Consider the following 19,196-nt stretch of genomic DNA (forward strand, 5'->3'; position numbering starts at 1 on the left):
GATCTATTTCAGAGAGTACAGGAGAGAGGTTCTGAGTCCCAGCTGCATGTATACTGGAATCACCTGGGGAACTTTTTAAAAATATTAATATCTGGGCCTTACCCCAAATCAATTAAATCAGAATTATTTTAGGGTGGTGGGATCACACACACACACACAGATACACACAGCCACACAGCCACACACACATGCACACTCTCTCTTACTTACTTTCTTAAAGCTTCCCAGATAATTTAAGTGAGCAGTCAGGGTTGCAACCAACTGACTCAGGACCTCCAGCTCTGCCTTAGATCACCTGACCAGTGAGATCCAACTCCCTGTCACTTCACTGGTAGATCTTATTTTCTAGCCTCTGCTCTTTAAATAAGGAAAATAAAAGGTCCTTTGAAGAGTCATACTTTCCCAAATTTCGTCATTCATCAGTAGCTGATCTAAGTACAGAGTAAACAGGCTCTCAGACCAGGCTCCTAACTTGTCAACTATTGAGTCTTGCATGTTTTATATAAGAATACAGCTCTCCCTTCAAAGAACTAACACAAAAGATTTTTAAGTTCATGCCAAAGAATGTACCTCTCTGATATCTAAATGCACCTCCTGTGATATCAGAAGACTGGCTAAGACTGACACCATCAAGATGGCAACATAAATCATTCCCAGCTTCAGTCCTCACAAAACACCATCAGCAACTATCCATAGACATGGCCCCACTGTGAAAATCCCAGAAACTGGGGTTGAGGCTAAAGCATATTCCTGGACCACAGAGACTGAGAAAGACCACTTTCGAAGTGTCAGGGGGCACTCTGACCACGTCACCCCTCCCCTAGGCCAGCACAGCACTGCACCAAGAGGACTCCCGTAGGACTACAGTTTTTCCAGTGGGAGGGAAAAGAGAGCCCAAGGTGGATATCCCACTCCCCCAGCATTGCAGGATGCTTCCCAGGAGGCTCACTCAGTTCTCACCTCGCAGGGACTACTGGGGGGATCTTCAGGGCTCAACCATTGGGGATCAGATAGAGACGGAGAAGGGGAGCAGGGTTTCCAGCAACCAGTCTCCCATCTTGGCAGACCACGTTCCTGCTTGCAGCAGTGCCAGAGCAGAGATCTTAGCCAGCAGTTGTGCACGTCTGCAGAGCCGAGCCAGCGGCTGATCCCAATCTAAAATAATTCTGATTTAACGGATGTGGGTCATACATTAACGTAATAAAAGCCATATATGACAAGCCCACAGCTAACATCATACTCAGTGGTGACAGACTGAAAGCTTCTCCTTTAAGATCAGGAACAAGACAAGGGTGCCCACTCACCAGTCTTACCACTCATGTTCAACATAGTACTGAAGTCCTACTCAGAGTAATCAGGCAAGAAAAAGAAATAAAAGGAATCCAAATTAGAAAGGAAGAAGTGGGAATTCCCTGGCAGTCCAGTGGTTAGGAATCCACGCTTCCACTGCAGGTGGCAGGGGTTCGATCCCTGGTGGGAGAATTAAGATCCCATATGCGGCTCAGCAGAGCCAAAAGAAAAAAAAAAAAAAGAAGAAATAAAATTGTCTCTGTTTGCAGATGACATGATCTTATATAGAAAATCCTAAAGATTCCATCAAAAAGCTGTTAGAACTAATAAACAAATTCAGGAAAGTTGAAGGATACAAAATCAACACACAAAAATTAGTTGTGTTTCTATATAATAACAATGAACTATCTGGAAAAAAATAAACTATCTCATTTACAATAACATCAAAAAGATAAAATGCTTAGGAATAAATTTAACCAAGGAGGTGAAATATCTGTGTACTGAAAACTATAAGACATTGATGAAAGAAACTGAAGAAGACACAAATGAAAACATATATCATGTTCATGGATTAAAATAATTAATATTGTTAAAATGTTCATACTACCCAACGCCATCTATAGATTCAATGATATTCCTATCAAGCTTTATATGAAATAAATAAATAAATAAAGCAAGCCCCATGTTTTCTGATTCCCTAAATGTCATAGTGGGCATAAATAAAATATTATGAATTTTCATTTTTACTCAAAAACTTACCTTTGGGGCTTCCCTGGTGGGGCAGTGGTTGAGAGTCTGCCTGCCGATGCAGGGGACACGGGTTCGTGCCCCGGTCTGGGAAGATCCCAAATGCCGTGGAGCGGCTGGGCCCGTGAGCCATGGCTGCTGAGCCTGCGCGTCCGGAGCCTGTGCTCCACAACGGGAGAGGCCATGGCAGTGAGAGGCCCGCGTACCGCAAAAAAAAAAAAGAAAAACTTACCTTCTCTTTTAAAAGTCGAAAAAGAATCCATGGTATTATGCACAAAACATAGACTACTACTGTGTGCTGATTACATAAGCTAAGGCCACAGCAGAAAGCACCAATTTTAGCTATCTGAAAAGAAAAAAAAAGAAAAAAAATCCAAGTTAAAAATTCACCAAAAACAGCACAATAGTAAAAAGCTATTCTTTATATTAAAGCTAAGCATTTGTACAATAAGTCTGGTTAAAATCAACATCTTAGATGCAAACAGTCATGCTCTAACATGCACTAATGTTTATCACCATTATTTTTTATTATTATTTTTCATTCTCATCAAATCATTGCAGAGTGTGACCTTAAATTACTGTCTTCAAACTAAGTTTTACTAAGTCCTATACGATGACATGTCCTAACAGTAACAGGATATTGTGTAATTCTCATTCAAGTGAAATCTAGAACTGAAGTTCAACAATTCTGCTTTACTTTTTCTCCTATTGAATTAAATGAATTGAATATAACACTTTTATTTAGAAATCTGGTTCTCTATGGGTGGTCTTTCTGCTATTTTTGAACATCTGTTATTTTCATAATCAGAAAAAAGTTTATTTTAAATAAAAAATAAACTCTAGGGGCTTCCCTGGTGGCGCAGTGGTTCAGAGTCCGCCTGCCGATGCAGGGGACACGGGTTCGTGCCCCGGTCCGGGAAGATCCCACATGCCGCGGAGCGGCTGGGCCCGTGAGCCATGGCCGCTGGGCCTGCGCGTCCGGAGCCTGTGCTCCGCAATGGGACAGGCCACAACAGTGAGAGGCCCGCGTACCACAAAATAAATAAATAAATAAACTCGAATAGCACCACAGGTTTGTTTATGGAAGCCACAGATAAACTTTTATATTCTTTTGTTTCTATAATCTTTAATGACACAGGCTGTGCATATACTAAGATGATCTGGCACTCTTCAATGTACAGACGGTAAGCCCTTAGAAGACAGGGTTCCTCCACATTTCAAATTATTTTGATGATAGTGTTGGCCTTAGAAGTCACTGTAATCTCTTTGGGACTACTTCATTTTACAGTTGATCCTCTCCTTTTAGTTAAAAAAAAAAGTGCAAATTTGATTTTTTTGGCAATTAGAGAATAAGTCGATGTGCCATAATGGTAAATAATTTAAGGTAGTCAACTGAGGACTTGGCATCTTAAGATCACACACACACACACACACACACACGCGATGGTGGATTAACCAAGTCTATCTTTCTCATAGGACTCAAAAGGGATTTCAGAATACCCTCATTCTTCAAAAACCTTCTGAACTCTGAAAGAAAAAAAAAATTGCACGTTTTATAAAGGCTCTCATCGTTCATAGTAAAAGAATTGAGAATATTTTCTCTCTCAACATGCCTAGATTACCTCGACAGTAATCAGAATAGATAAACAATATCTAAACCAAAGTTAAAAAGAAATAGAGCATGTCTAAAAATTAAAACAAAAAGTGATTTCACTTTGATCAAAATAGGTTACCTTTGATCTTTCTTGTGCAGTTGTTGCCTCCTCAAAATGTACAGTAAGAGCCATAAGCAGCCCCACAAACAGATTGTTTAAGCTAAAAACCTCTGCTGCAATGGACCACTGCCATGTTAGACGAGAAAATGAAAACACCCCCGCAGCAAGGATTCCTCCAGCATATGAGCCAGAAAGCCTGCAAATACAGATAACATGAAATCTTCTTTCCCAACCAAAAGGACCGACTTTACTTTCCTTTTTGTGAACTGTAGCAGCAGCAATTATGACAGTCGCCCAGCACTATCCCAACACATTAGATGGTTAATACATTACTTCATGTAATAATTCCTTTCAACAGATTTTAATTATGAAGTCCATATATTAACCTATTAACAAACAAATGAACAAACCTGCTTGGTATCCTATGGATTGGATGAGGTTTAGTTCTCAGATGTAACCTTTAGGATTCAAGCCAGTTCAGAAAGCCTGAAGAGACAGTAGCTAGAGAGATAACAAACCTGTGTCATTTTTCTTGCTATATCTAAGAAGAAGAATGATAACGACTGGTTAAGACTGAAATGCGTTTAATTGTAAAAATTAATGAAACGGCAGAATACCTGTTCAGGAACATTCCCTTATTGTGGAATGTTTGGATCTAGGTACTTCCTACATTTACCTCCCAACATTTGGCAAAATATGTCTTGGTCACAATATTTGGTGCTTTTAAGATCTTGTAAGCTAGATTCTTAGTTTCTGATGATTTCTTCTTTACACAACGTCAAAGTTAAAAATGATATATCTTTTAAAGAGAAGGATGGGAATGTGAATTTTAGAAACCCAGAAGAATCAAATGCTACACTTGGAAACAAATTCCTCGCCCCCAAATGCCAACAAGAGCCCCACATTTCAAATCAGTCAAGGAAACTGGATCTCAATTCAGAGATAAGATTTGAGACTGGTAGTGTGGCATATCAAACCAAAACAACTTCCTATTTCACTATAAATCTAAAGCTATGAAAATTAAAGCTATTACTGAAAATCTGTTGCTTACAAGCATTATTCAGCAAGCATCTCTGTGTCTAATAATTATGATATTATATGGTCCCAGGGCATTACTTTTTAGCTGTATTGCTTTGCATAAAAAGTATGGAGTAACTGCATGGCTTTTAATCAATCTTAATAGAAAAAAAAAAAAAGCTAAAAAATTTCAGTATCACCAAACTTGTTTTTCTTTGAGTTTCTCTTTACAATTTTTCTGTTTTCTTTCCCTTATAAAAATCATCAGTTTCCTATTTCTTGCAGAGAACCCCATTCTCCCAGTTATCCTGATTCAGTACCCTAAAGTTATTTCTTCTTTCCAAATTCCTTCCCAGATTCCTTTTGATTTGTATTCCTATTGCCTTAGACTCAATTATTTTAATAGTTTCCTAACTTGTCTTATGTTTTTCCAACCTTCTGCAATATAACATCAGATTAAACTTTCTGAAACATACTCTTTGTGAATACTCTTCATCCCTATAGGATAAATAAGAAATGAGTTAGGCTGGAATCCAGGCTCCCAATAAACCAGACACCCCTAGCCACTAATTACCAACATGATCTCCCACCAACTAGTCAAGCTCCTCAAAATTCCCTAATAAGACAGGACTATTCCTAGCTCTGCACCTTTGCTCATGCTGTAGTGCTGAACTGAATATCTTCACTGCTCCTTTATTAAAACTCTGCTCTTTTCTCAATTTTCTCTTCAATTCCCTGGTTTCTAGCCCATCTCTGCATATTGATAGCATTTAACTGTCTGTAACAATTATTTTGACATTGTTTTTGAAATATGAACTGGAGTTAAACTTCACTTAGATTGGAAGCATCTAGCCCCAAGCACAGAAAGGAAACTTAGCAAATGAGAGAATGAATTAATCTTCAAGTATTAGCAACATTTTAAAGGAACTAAGTTTCAGCTCTCAATATGACTCTGGACAGTCAGCATAAGATGCAAGATTCCTTCCTCTACTTAAAAGAAAGGAAGTGCTCAAACGGAGACATGACAAAAGGACATAGGAGCCAGCTTACAGGGCTCTCATGGCCAAACTGGGGATAACTTGATCGTCAAGATAATTATAGTAATAGACTGTAACCCAATGAATAAATAAGAATCTATGAATCTATAGTGATACAAAAATTGGGTGAGAAGAGAAAGTCCATGGAAAGTCAACTGATAACTAATAACTGCAGAAGAAATGATGGAATTAAAATCACCATTTGGCAACTGTCATAACAATAATCAATGGATACCAGAATAGTTGGTAAGAGGTTTGCAGTAACAGAAATATGTACATAGTCTAAAGGTATCATCCTGTTAACAGATTAATTACAAAGGGAGAAATGGTAACTTTACAGTGGCAAACTGGACAGACACAATCTTAACCACATGATCAAAGTTGACAGCCCAGTAATGGGACAAACAAACATCATATGCTTCCTTATCTATTGCAATAATAAGAATACAGCATCATTTCTATGGCATTCCTGCCAAAAATGCATTACCTGAATTTAAGCAAGAGGAAAGACAAACTCAAACTGAAGGACACTACAAAATAACTGGCCCGTATGTATCAAAAAATGTCAAGGTCTTGACAAAAAACAAAAAAAAAATCATGAGGAACAGTTTCAGATTAAAGAGGAATACACAACAGAATAAAAGATATGATCTAGGATTTTCTTCTACTATAAGAACACTATCTGAGAAAATTGGAAAAATTGAATCAAGTCTGAAGGTTAGGTAACAGTGTTGTATCACTGATAATTTCTTTGAGACCTCCATTGTGGATACACAAGAAAATGTTTTTAAGGAACATATCTTGAAGCATTTAAGGGTAAAAGGATACTATGACTGCAGCTTATTCTTAAATGGTTAAAAAACAAAACAAAACAATACATGCATACTCACTGAGTCAAGCATAAAGCGAATGTGGTAAAATACTAACATCTGGGGAACCTGGGTAAAGGGTAGACAGAGTTGGGCTCTTCTTGCCACTTTTCTATAAATCTGAAATTACGGCAAAATAAGAAGTTAAAAAAACAAATCAGGGGCTTCCCTGGTGGCGCAGCGGTTGAGTCCGCCTGCCGATGCAGGGGACACGGGTTCGTGCCCCGGTCCGGGAGGATCCCACATGCCGCGAAGCGGCTGGGTCCGTGAGCCATGGCCGCTGCGCCTGCGTGTCCGGAGCCTGTGCTCCGCAGCGGAAGAAGCCGCAACAGTGAGAGGCCCGCGTACCGCAAAAAAAAAAAAAAAAAAAATCAGCAAATTTCCAAGATAATTTGCTAACATTTATTGAGTTTCTTGCTAGCTGTGTTTCAGGTATTGCTCTAAGTGCCTTCTTTATATTAATTCATTTAATATGCACAATAACCCTATGAGTAGACGTGATTTGTCTCCTTTTTTCAAATGAAGAAACTGAGGCTCAGGGAGGCCAAGTAATTTTTCCAAGTCCTATGGTAGGTAATTAAGTGGCAGAACCAGGATTGAAATTGTTAGTCTAGCTATTTAGGACCATGACATTATGGGGTAAAAGATGGTTATTTTAGTTTTAATGTCAAATAATTTATTCCAGACTAATGATACATTGTACTTTTTCTTGGTTAACTATGCACTCCTTGAGTAAACAGAACAGAAGTTTTGTCCATTATTAGAATCGTGTTTATGTCTATGTTTTATCAACACAACATACTACCAACTTGAATTGTACACACCTGTCAAGATTGATTTTAACCTTTTTTTTTTTTGAAAGGGCAATTAAAGTTTAAAACCACCAAACAGTTAATTAAAGAGAACTGATATGTACAAATCCTCAGGAAGAAAATTCATGACTCACTAATCTACAATGATTTTTAACACATTATTATACTCAGGAAGACATCCTAGTGTTTGAATTGTTGACATTAATTATTGGAATTATGAACTATGTTAACTGCCTTTTCAAATATTTCATAAGGTTTTAGAAACTGAAGAGTAAAGGTAAAATTATCAACTTCAGTGATAAAATTTATCCAGTCACCTTAGACTATTACAGATAGTTATGTACATTAGCATTTTATTGAAGACTTATCCTACAACAGCAAGGTCTTTATAATCTGAATTTCCCCCACCTGATTTCTGTCCCACACCACCCTCCTGCCAAGGTCAGGATGGTTTTACAACAAATAATCCGTATACTCTTTCATTAGATTTTTCTTGGTATCAGAGAAATAATTTGTGAGACTGCTGAGTAAGGTGATAGAAGAGAAGATAACATAATAAAACCAGTAATGGAAATCAAACCTATAATCATGATCTTTTTAGCATCTCAAATGAGCTTGCTTAGAAATCAACTCAGTCTATAGGAATTTGGGTTGCAGTCCTAATATAAATTGAAGACAAAAGGGTAGTGGACCTTTTCTTTTCTTTTGGTTTTGCTGCTTAACATCTAAAATCCTCTCCTATGCTTGAGGGATATGAGTTTATGAGGCAAGGCCCCTCCTATTATACACACTGAAAATACGAGATACTTTTCCAATCCCCCTTGCAGCTAGAGCATTGGTGTATGACCTGGGCTCTGTCTGTCAGAATCACCTGCTCCATTCTTTGAACTAGAAAATCGTGAGGCCAAGAAGCAGGAATGGAGACAGAATCAGACATGGCTGGTGGGATTTGTGCATCATTTTCACAGACAACGATGGCAGCACTTGGAAGGGCAGTGCTCAGAATCCAGGTCAGTGTTGGTGGTGTAAGCTGGGGTGTCTGGGGCCCAGAGATGGCAGCAGTGGTGGTTTCACTAGCATATACCTGCCTAGGACTCTGAATATTTTGGGCTCTGAGCCTGGTAATCCATTCCTCCTAGAAATTCTGCAAGCTCTGCAACTTCCTTCTTTTTTTTCCAGTACTAGATTTGAATGTTTCCTTTTGTAAAAAGCTTTATTGAGACATAATTCATATACTGTACATTCACCCATGTAAAGTGTACAATTAAATATTTTTAGTATATTTACAGATATATGCAACGATCACTACAGTCAATTTTATAACATTTTCATCACCTCAGAAAGAAACTCTCTCTCCTTTAACTATCTCCCCCCATCCCCACCCGCAATCTCACTGCCAGGCTTAAGCAACCACTAATCTACTTTCTGTCTGAATTTCCCTCTTCTGGGCTTTCTTATAAATGGAATCATAGAATATGTGGACTTCTGTGACCGGCTTCTTTCACTTAGCACAATGTGTTCGAGGTTCATCCAACTTGTAGTATCAGTATCTCATTTCATTTTATGGCTGAATTAATATTCCACTGTATAGATATACCAAATTTTGCTTATTCATTCTTCCATTGATGGACATTTGGATTGTTTCCACCTTTTGCCTACTATGAATAGTGCGCCTATACACATTTGTGTACAAGTTTTTGTGTGGACATATGCTTTCATTTCTCTAGGGTATGTAACTAGGAGTGGAATTGCTGGAGCCTATGGCAACCCATTTAATCATCTGAGGAACTGCTAGACTGTTTTCCAAAGTCACTACATAATTTAACATTCCCACTAGCAATGGATGAGGGTTCTGATTTTTCCACAACCTAGTGAACACCTGTTATCTGATTTTTTGATTCTAGCCATCCTAGTGGGTGTGAAGTGGTATCTCCCTGAGATTTTTTTTTAAAGCATTTTTTAAAAAAACATTTATTTGGTTGCGCTGGGTCTTAGTTGTGGCAGGCAGGCTCCTTAGTCATGGCAGCCGGGCTCCTTAGTTGCAGTTCTCCAGCTCCTTAGTTGAGGCATGCGACCTCTTAGTTGCAGCATGCATGTGGGATCTAGTTCCTTGAGTAGGGATCGAATCCGGGCCCCCTGCATTGGGAGCGCAGAGTCTTAACCGCTGCGCCACTAGGGCAGTCCCTCACATTGAGATTTTGATTTGCATTTCCCTAATGGCTAATGATGTTGCACAACTTTTTAAGCACTTATTGGCCATTTGTACATCTTCCCTGGAGAAATGTCTATTCAGATCTTTTGCCCATTTTTAAAATTGTGTTGTCTTTTTATTATTGAGTTGTAGCATTCTTCCCAACTTCCTTTCAATGTTTCTTTTTTGCTAAACACAGCCAGAGTCAATTGCTTGCAATCAAGAATCCTGACTAAAACAACCTGCTTTCCCTGTTTATTATTTCTATTAAGTCTTCAAGAAAAACTGTGTGAGGAAATTCTGAAAATAAATGCTTAAGTCGTCAGAGCTCTGTGGGACATGGAAGAGACGGCAGCATGCTTAAGAGCAGAAAGTTACACGTGCATCCATAAAGAGAATATGCTAAAACATTTTGGAGGCCTCGTCATTTTACTATTTATGTTTTCCATAAAATAAGGTATATAGGCTAAGCCTGTGAGAAGTTCTTTGATTCCAACAGCCTTTTATAAGTCAAACTGTGAATGTCTCTTCAAACACACACGTTTGAACACACTGCCTTTAAAAGTTTACTTCATACTAAGATTCAGAATCAACCAACATTTACTGACCACGTAACATGTACAAATTAATGGATTAAGAAAAGTAGAGATAATTTGAAACATCTGTTGTGAGAAAACTCCACAAGCTGAGGAGGGCTACATAACAAGGACTTGTAGGTAGCAAATAACACGTAATAATAAACGCTCAACTGAGGCTGGAGACCGCAGGGGCTATGGATATGGGGCAGTATAGCCTCGGTCCACATGGCTGTGGAAAGGTCTGCAGCAGCCTGAGCTGGGCCTGGGCAGGCTGGACGGAGCTGGGGTTAGGGGCTTTACTAGGTAAGCAGGACAGAAGGACAAGAGGGAAAGGTGTTAAAGTATGAACCACAGGGTCTACATTGGATGGGGACGGAAGCAGAGCCAGCAGGGGGCTGATGGAGGGATCAAAAAGATGAGCAAAGGGATCTAGGTCTCAATTAAATGGAAGACAAGTGTATGGGCATCGAGGAAATGAGGGAGCTGAAAGCTCAAGTCAGGCAGGGAGTGGGAAGTGGGTTGGGAAAGGGGACGGAAAATTGCTGAAGGATGGAACAGGCCTGTAAAGTAAGACGACTCTACTGTTGAAAGGAGCCTGTGATGGAAGAGTTTAATAAAGCTGTTCTCAAAATCATATGATATTCATTAAAATTAAGCATTTTTCTCAAAAGACAAGCAGTACATCTTACATTAATAAGTCTGCAGGGTGAGCCCAGTGTAGGAAGACAGGTGTGTGGCCCAGTGCCACATCACACGCAGGCTAACGAGGAGATGTGCCCCCCCACGTGAGTACACAGCAAGCTGGGTCTGTGACTGGCTAACCCGTCAAAGGATAATGTCAGCAATGATGAGGATGAGGGGGTTCTGAAGACTTCGGAGGTCTCCAGTTCATTCACTGACTCTGTAGGCAGGCAGTCTCATTATATTGTTCATGGTATACACATTATCTGCGCATGCTTCGTTTCACCTTATTGAGATGGAGATAAATGACTAAAGAGCAAGCTGATGTCGAGGATGCTTTTCTGAAGGCAAGTTTCAGGGTCACGGTGAGGCTCAGGATTGGCTTCACACTGTCCACATCTGCAGCCTCCACCCTCTGTTCTCACCCTGGTTCTCTACTAAAATTGTTCTCACTGGGGTCCCCAATGACCATCTAACTGCCAAATACAACAGGTTCTGGGGACCCCTCTGCTGCCCTGGGTCACTCCCACAGCCACACTCATTGAGTTGACATCTGGACCTCACATCCTCTGGGTTTCCTTCTATGGCTCTGGATCTTCCTTATGTGTTTTCTCCAAATGGCTCCTCTTCTTGCATTTAACTCCTTTAAAGCCAGCGTTTCCCAAGATTTCTTTCTCAGGACATTGTTCTCACTCTGCTCTGCCTGGGTGACTTTATTCACCATCTTGATTTCACCTGCCAGCTACAAACTAAAGGAACCAAATGTCTCCAGAAATGCCTCTCCCTTAGTTTTGGACTTACCTTATCCCCAACTTACTGTTATACCCTCACCACAAAGCCACCCCAACTCTGGACATTCCATAGAACCTCAGTGTCCGTACATGCAAAACTGATTTCTCATCCCCCTCCCTGAAATAATTCCTGCTCCCGTGTTCTCTATCTTAGTAAATTTCATTATCTTCCTCGTTTAGTTATCTAAGTTAAGAGACCTAGGAGTCATCATCAGAGCTCCTCTCCCCTTCTCCCTGCAAAACATATCACATCCTGCCAACTGTACTTCATCAACATTTTAAAAACTCACGCTCTTCTCTCCACCCACATCCACTGCCCTAGTTCAGCTCATCTGAATCCACACCTCAGGTTCACACCAATACTGCACCTTTGCGTGCTGCCTGCTTCCAGTGCGAGGCCCACCACTGCCACCAGAGTGAGGGACCTCAAGCATATCTTGAACTTTTCTGCCTCTTGAACTTTTCTGCCTCTAATCCTTTAAGGATTCCTCTCTGACTATCAAGCATATTCCAAGCTCCCCATGACAACAGACAAGGATTTTCGTGATCTGGTCTCAGTCCACCTGTAGCTTCATTTTTGACATAACCCATTTCGAGCTGTACTCCAGCAACACTGAATGACTTGTTAAGTCCTTGTGCTCACAGGCTCTTTCTCCTCCACCTCTGGGTTTCTCTGCATAGGAGGTTCTCTGTATCTGGAACATGGTTCTGCCTTCACTTGGCCACTGCCACTCATTGTGTACAACTCAATACGGGCATCACCTTTCCAAGAAGTTTTCCCGAAAGTACTTTCACCAAGACTAGGGTAGTTGCTCCATCTCCCGATTCTCATTAAACATAATAAATGGGTACTGAATAGGTAGATTTTTCTGTATTTCTGAGGAACAGAATATTTTAACTGTAACCTAATCAAAACATAGGAAGGAAACCAGATGTGAGGAACTTAAAACTCTCCAAGAGAAGTATTTTTGGATTACTGATACCACTAGATAGCCATGTCAGCATTTTAGCACTTTTTAAAAGGTAAAAGTATATTGCACTTTACATATATGTGTATTTGTGTATCCCATATAGAAAAGCTATATGATTTTTTGAAAACTAAATGTTTATATATATATATATAATTTCAGATATACTTTATCTTCAGTTTTTAATGCTCTTCAAATATCCAAATAGCAATGGTTTCTAATTACCGCAACCTAAGTCCAACCATCTCTAGTAATGCTTTATAAAATAACTTATGCCATTACTTAGAAATTATTCTTTTTTAATTGTAAAAAATTGAAAGAAAAGATGTTTTGGTAGTGGAGTAAATTTTGTTTCTTTTAAGGACTATGTCCTTTATCACTGCTGTCCTTTACTGTTATAAAAGTGATGTTTTAGTAACAAATGCGATTAAGGGAAAAAAACTAAAAGATTCATTGTATTTTGTTACGTTGATTTTTAAAAAATAAAGTGAGGTCCATATGGATATATCTTTCAGAAACTAGGGAATAATCATTGTATCATTCTGTACTTTAATTCAAGTGTTTAAATATTCTTTTGGTAACAGTATAGAAATAATAATTTACTTTAAAAGTTTTTTTCATATTACTTGATTTATTCCTTGTCTGTAACACAAATATTTCAAAGCGAAAAATAAAATATGGAAGGTTCACAGTTACTCATATTGCCTTTCACACTGATGTGTAAAGAAGATCCCTTACAGTTTCTCAAACTTCTGTGAAATTTCAAACGAAATACCTCAAAGTTTCCATTTTATGTCTTTTTGAGCCAAATATCAATGAACTATTCATATCAATAAGCCACTGCGAATTTGAGATAGAAAAAGACATTAAATGTGCAGAAGACTTATCTAAGTGATGCTGCAAAAATCACATTGACAAATATGTCTGTAGGTGAATCTGGTCTTAAACTTTTTAAGCAAATAAGATGACTTAGCGGGACTTCCCTGGTGATCCAGTGGTTAAGAATCCACCTTCCAATGCAGGGGACACAGGTTCAATCCCTGGTCAGGGAACTAAGATCCCACATGCCACAGGGCAACTAAGCGCACGCTCTGCAACTACTGAGCCCATGCGCTCTGGAGCCCACGTGCCACAACTAGAGAGCCCACGTGCCACAACTACTGAGGCTGCGTGCTCTGAAGCCTGTGCACTACAACAAAGAGCCTGCGCGCTGCAACGAAAGATCCCGCATACCGGAACTAAGACCCGATGCAGCCAAATAAGTAATAAATAAATTAATTAAAAAGAAAAGATGACTTAGCAAGCACTGTTTTAAATCTGTTTATCAGTTTTTTTAGGCATGAATTCTATGAATCTACTGAATCCTTTTTTTTAAAAACATCTTTATTAGAGCATAATTGCTTTACAATGGTGTGTTAGTTTCTACTTTATAACAAAGTGAATCAGTTATACATATGTCCCCGTATCTCTTCCCTCTTGCGTCTCCCTCCCTCCCACCCTCCCTATCCCACCCCTCTAGGTGGTCACAAACCACAGAGCTGATCTCCCTGTGCTATGCAGCTGCTTCCCACTAGCTATCTATTTTATGTTTGGTAGTGTATATATGTCCATGCCATTCTCTCACTTTGTCCCAGCTTACCCTTTCCCCTCCCCGTATCCTCAAGTCCATTCTCTAGTAGGTCTGTGTGTTTATTCCCGTCTTGCCCCTAGGTTCTTTGTGACCACTATTTTTTTTTGATTCTATATATATATATATATATATATATGTTAGCATATGGTATTTGTTCTTCTCTTTCTGACTAACTTCACTTTGTATGACAGACTCTAGGTCCATCCACCTCACTACAAACGACTCAATTTCGTTTCTTTTTATGGCTGAGTAATATTCTATTGTATATATGTGCCACATCTTCTTTATCCATTCATCTGTTGATGGACACTTAGGTTGCTTCCATGTCCTGGCTATTGTAAATAGAGCTACAATGAACATTTTGGTACATGACTCTTTTTGAATTATGGTTTTCTCAGGGTATATGCCCAGTTAATGGGATTGCTGGGTCGTATGGTAGTTCTGTTTTTAGTTTTTTAAGGAACCTCCATAGTGTTCTCCACAGTGGCTGTATCAATTTACATTCCCACCAACAGTGCAAGAGGGTTTCCTTTTCTCCACACCCTCTCCAGCATTTACTGTTTGTAGATTTTTTGATGATGGCCATTCTGACCGGTGTGAGATGATATCTCATTGTAGTTTTGATTTGCATTTCTCTAATGATTAATGATGTTGAGCATTCTTTCATGTGTTTGTTGGCTACTGAATTCTTAAAGCCTCTAATTAATCCATCATCTGTTTTGATTGCTGGGGCCTTTGTTATGAGCCTTCTCGATGAAGGGTTCCCCAAAATGGGTGATTAAACAAGTTAGTTGTAATCTAACTCTTCTGGGCAATAATTCTAACCAGAACACACATTCTGCATTTTTTTTCCCCTGAAAAGGCTACAACATATATTTGTAATTTTTTGGCAGAGTTAGATTATATAAGTAGAGTGAAACACTATGCATAAATAATGGTACATGAATTGGTAGTCCAAATTTCTGGCTAAGCAATATTTCTTTCAAACGTATATGAAAGGAATATCTAATCTGATATTGTTATTTAAACATGAGTTTTAAATGAAATTGTTGTTCTAAGCCCACAAAACGAGCTGTTTGGTATCGTCCATAAAGTCAAATGTACAGATGGAGTATAAATATAAGTACCTCCCAAATAAGACAAAACAATTGTCATCTATCTGTAGACTAAGTATGAAGGGTTTTTTTCCCAAAGAAAACTGGCATAATCAAAAACACCATTGTGTTTTCACTTAGCAGTCAAGGAGGCCTACTTTCAATTTTCATTTCATTCTTTTAAATAAATATGCTTAAGTAATTATTATTTTTTTAAAAAGCAACTAAGGAATTAATGAATTTATTTACCCTTAATATGCTAAAGTGACATCTTAAAATTAGCTCATTAAAATTAAAAGACGTACATTTTTCTACTGAAATTGATGAACCTACTTCAACCACACTAATAGGAAGCTGGAGGGAAAAAAAGGGGAAATTCAAGTGAGGTTGTGAATAAAATGAGAACTGTTTTCAGCAGAACTCAGTAATATATGGCAAAATAATCTAAACTGTTTTCCACTTGAACTAAAGAACACCTCATGATAAGTTATATATAATATGAGAAAAAACTGTTTTCTATTCCCAATCTAGAGGCTCATGAAGCCTCATAGAAGGATATCAAGGGAGATACTTCTTCAAGTGAAATACATATTCTCAGAATCTAACCTGACTTACAGAAAGATAACATCTTACAAGGCTATATGAAGAACACACACTTCAAACATTACTGTGAAATTTTACTAAAACAACCATTGTATTTTAAAAGATAGTCACATGCCAACAATCAAAATCAAGTTTTTACACTATTAGAGAGGCATGCTTAATTTTCAAGGTCTCACATTAACAGAGTAAGGTAATGATATGGATGATTCAAAATAACAAATAATCTAAAAGTCATTGAAGTATGTTTTATATAAATAAATATCTTACAAATATGTTATATATAAAATATATTTTGCAGTATATTGGCAGTAAATACATTTTCCTAATTATTTTTAACTTGGGCTAACACTAAAACCATGTAGTTCACATTCCAGGAGATCACAGTGGTCAGTCACTGAGAAAAGATATACCAAGAGTATGACAGATAGTATGGGAAAGGTGGTTAAGTATTTAAAATTTCCCCCAGAAAATGCAAATGACAGAAGTTCTCCACTAGGGTAAGGAATATGTGATGCTTTTAAGAGCATCCTAACAAATGTGAGGCTCAGAATTCTGTAAGGCCCACATGAGATTCCTAAGAAAGGTACTGACTGTGCAGCAGTTTTCTCACTTATGGAATACTATTCATCTGTTGACACAATGGATAAATCAGGAGGTTACAATTTACACCATTGACACAGGTTTGCTATTGATGATAAGGTATATTTTTCTTTCCGCTACACAGTATTTGATTTTCATGTGTAGTCACATGTTTGTCTAACCCTCAATCAAAAGGCAAATAACAGAAACCTGAAATTCTTTCAGAACACACATTTGACGTGCCTCATAAAATTCATGAATGTATTTGTCTTCAGTGTTACCTGTGTGCAAAGAACCCAACATGGAGGGTACACTACCTTCCTTCAACACTGAAAACTCCTACTTGAAGTAAGTAGAATCGAGTAGGAAGGCCACAATGCAGCATCTGAGCATTACTGTTAAATAAATTATTATTAGTGTCAACTCATATTCACAACTTTAAAAAAATGCAGTGGATTACAGGGAAGACATGGTAAAGCAGGGTACAATTAGTGGCAAATCTACTGCCCCTGTCCTCCCAGGTTCTTATCTTTCTGGGTCTTGTTCATGAAGATCATACAAATGTTATCTCTGGCTCCCATTCACAAAGTCAACACCCATATATTTCTCTCTTCAATGTACCTGGAGATGGTCAAACTGGGAAGCTAAGCTACTGACAAGAAAGGTTTTCAGTTTCAGCTGAACCTTTCTCATTGAGTGGCAGTTCACTCAAGACCCTTTCAACAAATACGTATTGAGTATCTAACATGTTCCAGGTGGGCAAATTATAGTCAGTGGGCATTTGGAGAGCAGTAGAATCTAAATTTTTTCTTGTCATTTTCAAGTTAAGACCTAATAAACATAAATCAATAATTGAGGACATGGTATATTAAAGTTCTACCTCTGAAGCCACCATCACTGCACCTAAAAATAATGTAAAACATTTTCATCTTTAGTAAATTTGCAAGTAATCCCATTTTCCTATATTTTATAAAAATTTACTTTCACTCCAGGTAAAATCCTACCAAGGTTTATTCTGTTCCATGCGATTCTATCAAAAGGAAGAAAACTGTTCTACCCTGAATTTTCAGCTACGTAGATATCAACTACCAGTACACTGAAAGGAAAAATACAAAGTATTATTCCTGATTTAAAACCACTAAATAAACTTGGGAAAAAAATGGAAAAGGCTTCAAAAAGGAAAAAGGCACAAGTGAAATGGAAGGAACAAGATTATGAATAGCTTCCATAAATAAAATGTAATTACACAATTTCCATTAGAATTAAAATTTGTTCACTAACCAATAAATGATGAAACTAGTCAAGGCTTAGAACAATTCACTTTATTACAGCTCATCAACCTTATACCCAAATATCTAAAAGGAAAACAATGAACTGAGCTTTATAGGAATCACCATCATTTACTTTACATTTTACCAAGTTTCCATAGTATGCCAAAGGACTTGCACTATGGGAGGCAATATCTTAAGGTACAGCCTAGCTTAAAATAACTCCCAAATTACAGATTTTCATCAATTTTGTTTGAAATTTTTAAAAACACACAAGGCCTTAGGCTTCCCTGGTGGCAGAGTGGTTAAGAATCTGCCTGGCAATGCAGGGGACACGGGTTTGAGCTCTGGTCCAGGAAGTTCCCACATGCCACGGAGCAACTAAGCCCATGCACCACAACTACTGAAGCCTGCGCGCCTAGAGCCCGTGCTCCACAACAAGAGAAGCCACCGCAGCGAGAAGCCCGTGCACCACAACGAAGAGTAGCCCCGCTCGCCGCAACTAGAGAAAGCCCAAAGCCCGTGCACAACAAAGACCCAACACAGCCAAAAATAAACAAATTTAAAAAAGAAAAGAAAAAAGCACGCACACAAAGCCTCAAGATTAGCTTATTACTCAATCTTGACAGTGTATTTTGTATTCAGTAGCAAAACGGAAATTGGTTAAAAGTATAGTCCAGCATATTATTCTCAAAGTCCTTTTTAACTGAAAACTTAGAAAATGCTGCATAATTTTTAAAATGTTATATACTAAATGTATATGAAGTAAACGTAAAAGATCCAAATAACTAAGATCAACAGAATGAGGGTATTAAACTACTTTCATCAGCAACACTAACTTACTAAACAACAGAGATTTAATATAAAGTAGTCTTATTATGCGAAGTTATGAAGTATATTGTAATATTTCAATTCATTAAGACTGTTTTCTACTTTTTATGGCTTTGAAAAGCAGCAAATCTATATGAGCTATGGTTTATAATTTTATTTGTAACTTTAAGAAATATATGCATTTATTATTACAGCCATAATGACTGATGACTAGTTCCAGTGGCAAAATCTCGGCAGGAAACAGATTTAGCAATTTAAATGTTTTATAAGTTTCTGTAATTGAGGAAACTTTTCATAATCTGACGTTTGTTAAAACCACTTATTAGAAATTATGCAGCACAGTAGCTGTGGAAATATGAGCTAGCTTCACAATTATAAAGTCAGCCTATGTAGCCCTTTCCTATTGTATATAGTGGCATAAACCCCACGGCGGCCTATCAGCTAACTGGCAGGCAGGGGGCTGCTCTATTCAAAGTGAGAGATACAAGCTGCAGG

At 38.2% G+C, this 19,196-nt stretch overlaps 1 protein-coding gene across 4 annotated transcripts in view; it reads right to left on the reverse strand.

Annotated features, from left to right (window-relative positions):
• The window catches only part of TMEM260 (transmembrane protein 260), a 60,544-nt gene that overhangs the window by 29,886 nt on the left and 11,462 nt on the right, over nt 1-19,196 (reverse strand). For 3 of the 4 annotated variants that reach the window (XM_060142131.1, XM_060142137.1, XM_060142123.1), the window contains exons 4-5: nt 3,771-3,948; nt 2,270-2,383 (exon numbers count right to left, since the gene is read on the reverse strand). In XM_060142131.1, the coding sequence (XP_059998114.1) occupies nt 2,270-2,383; nt 3,771-3,948 (292 nt within the window). Of the gene's footprint in view, nt 1-2,049; nt 2,250-2,269; nt 2,384-3,770; nt 3,949-19,196 lie in introns of those variants that run through there. The other variant, XM_060142144.1, reaches the window with a different exon arrangement.

This window comes from Lagenorhynchus albirostris, chromosome 1, assembly GCF_949774975.1.
Source record: "Lagenorhynchus albirostris chromosome 1, mLagAlb1.1, whole genome shotgun sequence".
Lineage (NCBI taxonomy): Eukaryota > Metazoa > Chordata > Mammalia > Artiodactyla > Delphinidae > Lagenorhynchus > Lagenorhynchus albirostris.